The sequence below is a fragment of the Larus michahellis genome, chromosome 23, assembly GCF_964199755.1.
Source record: "Larus michahellis chromosome 23, bLarMic1.1, whole genome shotgun sequence".
In the NCBI taxonomy this organism is placed as follows: domain Eukaryota; kingdom Metazoa; phylum Chordata; class Aves; order Charadriiformes; family Laridae; genus Larus; species Larus michahellis.
In genome coordinates, this window is record NC_133918.1 from 536,601 (window position 1) to 546,318 (window position 9,718).

General features: G+C 59.5%; 1 protein-coding gene across 2 annotated transcripts in view; it reads left to right on the forward strand.

Annotated features, from left to right (window-relative positions):
• Positions 1–5,519, forward strand: part of REXO1 (RNA exonuclease 1 homolog) — a 43,225-nt gene extending 37,706 nt beyond the window's left edge. For both annotated transcript variants that reach the window (XM_074565394.1, XM_074565396.1), the window contains exons 15-16: positions 1,709–1,829; positions 2,566–5,519. In XM_074565394.1, the coding sequence (XP_074421495.1) occupies positions 1,709–1,829; positions 2,566–2,654 (210 nt within the window). In that variant the 3' untranslated portion in view covers positions 2,655–5,519. The remainder of the gene's footprint in view (positions 1–1,708; positions 1,830–2,565) is intronic.
• The last annotated feature ends 4,199 nt before the right edge of the window (positions 5,520–9,718 follow it).

Sequence of the window (9,718 nt, forward strand, 5' to 3'; positions counted from 1 at the left end):
CTCCTTCGATGAAGAAGCTGCGTCTGCCAACTCACGGCGGTGGTTTGGAAGCAGGAGGTTTTAATGCCTGCAAAGCGCTTTACCTCTCCATGGCACCCTTTATCCCAGCCTCTCAGGGAGTTCATCATCATCATAAAAAAATTATTTACAGTTTTATCAGCAGAGGATGACTGCGTTGGCCTCTTAGAGGCATGATTTTCTCTTAGTGTCGCAGACACTGCCAAGAGAACGAACCCGAGAGCAATATAGCAGAGGGTGACAGGCAGTGGCATGTCAAGCTGTAACGTCTGCAGGCTCTGGCAGTAAAGTCGACATCTCGCTAATGGCCATGGCAAGCTCCAAATGGTGATAGCATTTCAATTTTTATTTAAAGCTATATTATCCTGTTTCCTCAGTCTTCCTGATCTACATAAGTAATTATCATTGTGCCTGGGTGGGTGCCAAACTTGACTGCGCCCTACGAGGGATTATCCATAATGTTGGCAGTTTTATACTCCCAAGAGCGTAGCAGGTTGTTTCTGTTAAACTGCAGCTGTTCTCAGGCATTCACGGAGCTGGGCTATGAAACTATTAATGAGGAAGTTACGGATTGTCACGCGACATTAGCTGGTGCCTAGGAAGAGTTGAGGCAGATGAGATGGGATTATCAGGGTCCTGCCTGAGTCATCCTGTGTCAAGACTTGCAGAGCCGTCTTTTGGTCAGGCATTCGGGTTTATCTCTTAGACCTTGCATTTTACTCCTGTAGAACCTTCGTCCGTGTTCCTTTAGCTCTCACTGAACATGTATTCTTCGCAACAGAGGATTAATCTTGTTTTAGCCCGAGAGTAAAAAAAATGGGTATTTAAAAGAAGACAGCTTACCCTGTGTTCATGGACTCTGCCAGATGTGCGGCGTAGGCAGCACGTTGACCTGATCAGCAGCTTCAGTTCCTCCGGCACGATGACACTTCAGACCTGGAGGACGGCAAGCCTCTTGCCTCTCCTGTGTGCCCAGGCACTTTGACTTGAACATGGGACCAGCCAGGGCCTGCCTCCCCATCCGCTGGGTAGTTCCTTATCCCCAGAAGCACAAGATCTTCTTGTCGCGTTCCATCCCTGTTAAGCCGGTGCTGGTTAAAAGCTTCCTGTTGACTCATTGCTGACGGACTGGAGGTTTTCAGGGTGGGTTGCGCCTTGAAGGTTAAGCCTTTTCCATAGAGGCAGCGTGGCGTACGATGGCTTAGGTACAGTTTTGACTTGCACATCCTTCCCGCTTGAGTTCACATCTTGAGAAGCAGTTGAAAAGCTATTAGAAGCTTTGTGGGGTCAACTGGTTCCTCGGCTGAGTTTCCCATTGTGAAAGACACTCTCAGAGGTGTGCCAGCTTCTCCAGGCCAGGGGATTAAGGAAACACCTGTCCTGTAGTTTGAGTTTTACAAACCGAATTAACCCTGAATTTCTGCTGCTTTGAAGGTGCAGTTAGGCGGGGCTTTGAGGGCAGGGATGTTGGCTGGCAGAGCTTTGGGAAGCCAGCGTGCACACGCACTTTAAGGGAGAGTCACCTTTAATTCAGCCAGAGCCTCTTGCAAGACTGGTTGGGTTGGAGCTTGGTGATAGCATTACACAGAGCCTGACCGGAAGATTGCTTTAGCGTGGTTAATCCTAAGGAGTGTCCGTCCCTGTGGGAGAGGGAAAATAACTACCTTCCTTTCTGGCTCCCTCCCTCCAGCTTATCCATGGTACAGTGGTGGATACTGCGATCGTCTTTCCCCACCGGCTGGGTTTGCCTTACAAACGGGCTCTCCGGACGCTGATGGCAGACTACCTCAAGCGCATCATCCAGGACAACGGTGAGAGCAAGGAGGAGCTGAGAGTGAGGGTCTGGTGTCCTGTCCCACCTGGAGGTGGGCTCCTTGGACCTGCTTTCTCCAAGGCCCCTCCTCTTGCTCCTCATCTTTCCTCCCTGCACAGTGTCTGGCAGTAGCTGTGAAGGGGCCAACACGTGAAGTCTCTGCCACAGACAGTCTCAGTCTGAACCCTGCTCTGAGGGCCAGCAGCGCTTGCTTCTGCCCTCTCTGTGCGAAGTGGGGACCAGAGAAGTGGTGTGAGAAGGCCAGAGGTAGCTCTGTCAGGGCCATGCCATGCCCTCCCTTCTCTCTCTGGCAAACTGAGATTGGCCTTCCTGTTTGAAGCATGGCGTGTTCCTTTCCGTCTTCGAGTACGGTGTAAACATACTGCTGGGGAAATGGAGGCCTCTCTAACCAGCTGTTCCGTAGCCTGAGGCCCTCAGGCTAGCAGGACTTCAGCCCTTAATTTAAACAAGGGAACAGCATCGGGCTGAAGTCCAGCAAAAAATGTGTTTGGTGGAAATTCTACTTAAAATCCATCAGTGTGGTTCACGGTGATCACCGAGGGACCTGTGGCTGCTGTGGCAGAGGGCAGTGAGCAGCGGGGCCAGCAGCATCAGGCAGGAGCTGCTCTCGGGAAGCCTTCCTCTGAGCGTCGTGCTGGGCGGGCAGCTGCCCTGCAGCAGAGGGGCTGCCGGGGCCCGGGTGGTAACGGCCGTCCTTGTCTTTCTGTCCCCAGTGGAAGGGCACGACTCCAGCGAGGATGCCAGAGCTTGCATGGAGCTGATGGTCTGGAAGATCAAAGAAGATGCTAAAGTGAAACGATGACTTGCGCTTTCTCTCTCTCCTCTTCCTCCTCCACCTCTTTGAAGCAGTGCAATAAATGCTCAGAGTAACACTGTCCACCCGTACGCAGCAGCATGCTACCCCAGGCTCCCCGGGCACTCACAGGTATCTATGGGAATTCAGGACTGCTGCTGGCGCAGCTGAACGGCACCAGCTCACTGCTTGCAGGTCCCTGTGGCCAGGTAGTGGCTCTCAGATCCTCTTGACTCCACCCGAGGGATATTCTGTGGTACAACACTTGCCTTGTAGGCACGGCAAGGTGGTTTTGAGTAGCGCAACCAGAGAGAACTTCTTGGCTCCTAGGAGAAGCTTTTAGAGGTAGGTTGGATACGTGCAGAAGGATCTTTCTGGTTCAGTTAAAGGTAGATCTTTTTCTTTTTTTTTTTTTTTTTTCCCAAATGTAACTTAAATTGCCTCTGTCCTCCAAGGCTGGTAGATTCCCGCAGAGTTTGGCGATGGGGGGGGAAATGGCAGAAAGTTGGGCAGGAAGCTGTAGAGCGAGTGGATTGTGGAGCTGGAGTGTGAATGGCAAGCGAGGGGTGGCCAGAGCGGAGGCTGAAGCCATCAGGGAGGAGATCCTAGTGCAGTTCTGCTGCAGAGGGGAAAGCCAGAGCTGTGGGAGAGGGAGGCCATCTCCGAGAGCACGTAGTGGGAGCAGCAGGTCGGAGAGGAATGAGATGGGGTTGGGGAATTACCACCTGCTGCGACCCAGGTGATCTCTTCAGTGAGGGCCGGCATCCTGGTTCTGCAGCCTCTGCAAAAGGGGGAAACCACGATGTCGGTCCTTGCCCAGACCTCAGGGAGCTGCGGTGAGGCAAGGGACAGCGGGACTGGGACAAGCTGGGCTCCCAGAGCCGAGCGGCAAATTGCAGCCTTCCAGGGGAGGACAGTGGGAAGAGCAGGCATCGTGTCTCTGCGGGTTAGGACAAGCTGTCCATCCCCTCACCCTGAGCTTCCAGCATGTCTCCAGCAAGCTCGTATGTAGGGATCAAGGTTTTTTGGGGGGACCCAGGTGCAGCTCAGATTCCGCCTAAGGGTGGCCCCTGGCACTCTGCGGGACTCCCCACCGCTCTGTCCCTGGCGGCAGGGACTTGATGCAGGCAAGAGCAAAAGCAATAGGCAGAAATTACTATTTTAAACTAGTTTACGCGTTGCGTGTTTACGCGTTGACAGACCCAGTTACTGTCTGTCTGGGCCCTGGACAAAAGCAATGTCGGGAGTGTCCCTGTCACACTGGTGGTGGCTGGGGCAGGAGCACGGGCAGCCAGGGTGGCTCTGGTGGCCGCTCTCTGCCCAGGCTCCCTTGCTGTCGGGGGAACAAGAGAGCTGATGGAAACAGCCCCTGAGAAACGAGGTCTCTTCGCTGAGGTCCAGGCAGCAGCTTTGCCCCCTTGTTAGAGCAGCGATCGCCTCGCCCCCCCCAAGGCGGGACGGACACCGCTTCCCGCGGTGCTGGTGGTGCCAGCCCCGCATCCCCGGCACGGGCTGGTTGTGTTGCTCCAGTGGCAGTGGGGCAGGGGAGCTGCTGCGTTTTGGTTCCTGTCGGAGCTGGGTCTGGCTCGCTCCTCTGTAACCCACCGCCAGCGCTGGGCTCAGAGTCTGGGGACGCCCCCGGCATGTCCTGGTGACCTGTCCCCGCTCTGTGCCCAGCATGGTGGTGGGGAATGTGGGACTGGGCTGTGTGCCACGGGCAGGGGTGTCCTGCTCGGGCCCCTCTGCCTGGGCCAGAGGGTGCTGGTACAGCACAAGCCCTGGGGGGCTGTCCCCGTCCCACTGCTGTCCTCAGAGGCGAGGAGGTGGCTTCCAGCGCCAGACCTCTGCCAGGCTCTCCTGAAGCCACCAGGAGAAGTGGGGACTGTGAAGGCTCCTGTTATAGCTGAGCCCTTCTGTGTTGCCTCCGGCAGGCAGTGGCACGGGCTCCCAGCGTTACCCCAGATTTTAGGCCACGCAGCTCCCTGCCGGCCCCAGCGCTCTGTGGGGTACGTCGCATCCCGCTCTCCTTGCAGCCCGCCTTTGCCAAGCGCTGCAGCCGCCTCCTTCCCTGCCGTGGGGCTTCCAGGTGAAGCAGCCTCGGGACACCCTGTCCTGTCCCCCTCTCCCGTCGCCTGCAGGGAACGGTGCTGTTCCTGCCCAGGCTGTGGGAGAGACGGAGAGAGAGTTCAGTGCTTCCTAACCAGGGAGGGAAGGTTTGTTCCTGCTTCTGCCTCTTTCCCTTATTTATCCCCCCGTTTCTCTTCACCCCTGGCTGCAGCAACGGAGCGTACCCGGAGCAGCCCACCGGTGTCTACCGTTAGATTTCAAAGCTGGCTCTTGCCCCGGGGTTCCCCTGTTACTCGACAGGCAATTCCAGCTCCCCGGCCCTCTCCCACAGCAGCTGCCTTCCCTGGAAAAGCCGTCCCATTTCTAATGTGGACCCAGAGTGCTGTGTCCTGCTTGGGGAGCTGGTTGCATGGCTTCATCCCAGCGCCTGGGCTTGGGCACAACAGAACACGGCTGCAGGGTGCATTCCTCCAGGCGTGAGTCCTGCCAGGCCAGGGGACCACGGCCATTCCCCCTTCCTTTCCCTACAGTTCGGCCGGGACCCCTTAAAATGAGGTGGTTTTCTGGGGGGAGGCTGCCTGTCTTGTGGGGTCTTGGTGGGAGAACGGACCGCTTCCACCCGTGCTGTCGGTGTGGGTCAGAGCAAGCATCGGACCCACGGGCTGCAATCGCCTCCACCCCCTGGGACCCGTAACACTGTAAAACCAGAGGTTTGTGGTTGGTAAGAGGTTTTGGGGTTGTACATAACTATTGTAACCTGTAACTTTTTTGTAATTGTTTTTAATAAAAGAGTGTTGACTAGACGCATGCTCCTGAGTCTGGGTCTGCTCTGCCTGCGGCCGCGTCGAAAACAGTGGGTGCTGGAGCCATCCCGGAGGTGGGGAGGGCCTGGGCAGCCTCCCCCGGAGCATCCCCTCGACTTGCAGCCGCTGTTATTTCCTCCGTGTCCTCCCGGGGTGGCTCTGCAGCGGGGCCTGGCCTTCCCAGCCTGCCAGGGCGAGCCCAGGAGTGGGAGGAAAGGGGTCAAACCCAGTGCCACTCGGTGGCTGCAAAAATCCAACCCAACACCCTGGGAGTGCGAGATGAGGTGACGGCTGCGGTGCCTGGGGTGGTGTGGGCCGTGTCCTCGCTCAGTGCAAACCTCTTTCTTCTTGGGTGTCAGTGGGGGGGAGAAGCTCCACACGCCCCGGCACCGTGCCCTGGCAGCCCAGAAACCCCCCGCAGCCTGGGCTGCATCCCCAGCAGCGTGGGCAGGGGGGCGAGGGGGGGATTCTGCCCCTCTGCTCCGCTCGGGGGAGACCCCCCTGCAGTGCTGCCTCCAGCCCCGGGGCACCGACAGCAGAAGGACACGGAGCTGTTGGAGCGGGGCCAGAGGAGGCCCCGGAGATGCTGGGAGGGCTGGAGCCCCTCTGCTGGGAGGACAGGCTGAGAGAGCTGGGGGGGTTCAGCCTGGAGAAGAGAAGGCTCCGCGGAGACCTTCCAGCCCCTTCCAGGCCCTAAAGGGGCTCCAGGAAAGCTGGGGAGGGGCTCTGGAGCAGGGAGGGGAGCCACAGGACAAGGGGGAAGGGTTTGAAACTGGAAGAGGGGAGATTGAGATGAGATGTGAGGCAGAAATTGTTTGCTGTGAGGGTGGTGAGCCCCTGGCCCAGGTTGCCCAGAGAAGCTGTGGCTGCCCCATCCCTGGAGGGGTTCAAGGCCAGGTTGGCCGGGGCTTGGAGCAACCTGGGCTGGTGGGAGGTGTCCCTGCCCAGGGCAGGGGGTGCCACTGGGTGGGCTTTAGGGTCCCTTCCCACACAAACCAGTCTGTGATTCCATGATTCTCTCCCCCCACAGCGTGCCCTGAACTCTGGGCAGCAGCAGGGCAGGTCCTGGCTCCTCTTGTTTCCATCCCGGAGCTGGGGCAGGATCCCAGCAGCGCCAGCGCCCACCTCAGCATCCTCCCGCCGCCTGAGCAGGCTCCCCGGGAGAGCCCGTATCAATCTCGCAAATGGGGCAGGAATTAAAGTGCCAAGCGAAGGAGCTGATTCAGCACAGAGGAAGAGGTGAAGGTAAAAAGTTCAAATAAAAAAATAATAGGCTATTAGATGACCTCACTGGCAATGTGTTTTATTTAACATGCTGGTGATGGCTTGGCGATGGCAGCGGTTACTTAGGATGCTATAAAAGTCACGGCTGAACCGTGTTCTCAGCCACCTTTATGGGCCTTCGTGGTTCTGGGTGCGCTGAGCGCCGGCAGTGACCTCCCAGGGTGCCATCGGTCCCCTGCGGGGTGGCTGGTCCCTCCAGTCCCGCCGTGTCCCCCTCCTGCAGGTCACCGCTGCGAGGTCGGCAGCATTTTAGCCCTGGTCGCAGGTGAGCGCGGCCTCGGGTGCACGGATGGACGCGTGGATGGACAGATGGACACCGGTCCTGCAGGTGCATGTTCAATGTCTGGCTTGGGGGTCTGAGACCCTCCTTTTGCCCTGGAAAACTGGGCACTGCCGGAGCCGGGGCATCGCCGACAGAAACCGCAGTGAGGGGCTTTGCTGCTCTCTGAAAGCTTTGCCCCGTTGGGGTGCTTCGCCTCTGAGTCAAAGCAGAGCCCCGGGGCTTGGTGCTGCCTGTCCCCCCCCCCCCGCCACCACCCTGGCTTTCGGATGCTGGAGCTGAATCTGGGGAAGGAAATGAGCAGGGAGACCCCCGTAACCCCGGTCTCTCGCCTCCCAAAACCCCCGCAGAGGCTGCCCGGGCGCAGGCAGCTCCTTTGGGGCGAGCTGAAGTCTGGGGAGGTGAAAAAGGGAAAAAAAAAGGCCCCTTTTCCAGCCCAGCAGAAGGAGAGGGGCGAGTTCAGAGGTGCCGGTGCATCACAAATCCCCCCACTTTGTCCCCCCCCTTTCCCATCCCCGCACACTGTACCCGTATTGATCTGTGGAAACAGCCTCTGGCCCCTCCATCCCAGTCGAAGCTCTTGACCAGTGAATCGGGGACACTGGGCTGGCCGCGTCCTCCCAGCTGTCATGGATGCGGGACCCGCTGCATCCCTGACGGCGCTGTCGGAGCCCGTTCTGGCCCCGCGCGGGGGCAGCGGGGACGGGGGGGCCCTGCCCTGCTTCTGTCTCTGCTGTGCCGGCTGCTGCTCCCTCCTGCCTCCAGCTTCCCTTTCCCAAGCAGGGAGGGAATTCCCAAACCTGAAGCAACGCAGCCTCGGCCCCGAATCTGCCCCTTTGTAAGGGCTTGGGCAGCCCGGGGCCCGGTCGGGCCATTACGTGGGGGTCATTACGTGTCCCTCTTCTGCACCTGAGACTGGGCAGCTCATCACACGGAACCCCATGTTTGCAGATGCCGCCAGGGTTTGTGCTGTGGCCCATCTTGTCCTGCAGCATCATCCCCCGATGACGGGCATCCACGGGGCGTCTGTATGTCACCCCCTGCCACCGAGCCACCCAGCACGGCTCAGAGGAGACCGCGGTCATCGATCCTCTCTTTAAAAAGCTTTTTATCATGGTTTGCCCGGACCCCCCCAGGGGTCCCCTGGCCAGGGCTGAGGCAGGGGGGCAAGTGTCCATCACATATCAGGGGTCCCGCGGCTCATGCGTGAGGGCAGGAGAGCCCCTTACCTGGTGACATCAGTGGTGTCAGGCCCTTTCTGCCACAGTTGATGGGGACAGGGACCTCGTGGTGGCCCCCATGCATCCGCTCCCTCCACACTCTTCCTCGCTCCAGCCTTTTCCCTATCCGGACCCGTGGTCAGTCCTCAGCTGCTCTGCCCTGTGCCTCAGTTTCCCCCAGGGTGACAGCAGGGGATGCCCATGTCCCCCTCATGGCCCTGGACCCCCACAGTGCCCTGCAGTGCAGGGGGGGGCTGTGGGACTCCCCAGACATGGGGGTCCCTGTTCCCAACCCTAAACCTGCAGCAGGGGGAGGTGGGTGACACCGATGTCACCGTGGGTACCGGGATCCTCCCGCCACCAGTGAGAGAGGGAAACTGGCCAGACTGGGGAGCAGGGGCTGGCGGTGGCTGAGAAACTGGGTGACCAGCCCTGTCTCCTCCCCAGCACTGGCCCCTGGCCCTGGGGTGGCTGCAGGGTGGCCGGGAGCCAAGGAGGAGGAAGAGGAGGGTGCGGGTGCCGGGCAGGAAGGAGGGCGGCTGCAGACTGGTTGTGCTGGTTTTGGGGGGGAGGGGGTGAGTTTTTGGGCATTGGAGGTGCCGAGGGCACCGCAGCTCTGGTCCGGGGGCTCGTGGGAGGCAGCAGCATTGACCGGAGGCAGCACTGTCTGTCCATCGCGCCGTCACGGCCATCACCATCGTGTCTGCCGGCAGCCGAGCCAGGACCAAAAATTGGAGCATTAACGGGAACCCGGGGAGGTGCCGGCTCGAGGCCGGGGGCTGCACCTGGGGCTGTTCCCAGGCTGAGAAACAACCCCTGCCCCACAGGGAAAGGCTTCTAAATTATTATTATTATTATTTTCTCTGAACAAACGGGGCTTTGTAGCTGCTCGCCCGGTTGGAACGGGGCACCTGGAGCTGCTCGGTCCCCGGGCGAAGGTAAAAACCAGGCTCCGAGGTTTAACTCTTCCCTGCAAGCGCAGGAGGGCCCGGCCGCTGCCATGGGGCAGCCCCACAGGGGTCTCCTGTGCCCGCAGAGGGGACACGGTGGGACGGTCATTGCGGCACCCGGAGGAGCATCCTCGGTCCTGGCACGGGGCTGTGCGCGGCCTCCCGGTGCTCACTTAATTGCCCTGGGGGGAGGGGGGGCGTTCAGCTAATTGCAGGGGGCGATTGATTGGTAAAAATGTCATCTTGGCTGGCTGTGGTTGCCAGGGTGACCTCGGCCGGTCTCGGCCAGCGTTATCGGTTCCTAGGTGCCCAAAGCCACCTGCCGCGTGTCCGTGTCGGGGGGACGCTGGGGCGGGATGTGGAAATCCTTTTCCTTCCTCCGTATCTGTCCCGCTGCTGTCGGAAGCAGCGAGCGGCTGCGAAAGCCGGGGGGAACGGGGAAGTTTGGGGCCGGGCTGTGTCCCTGCCA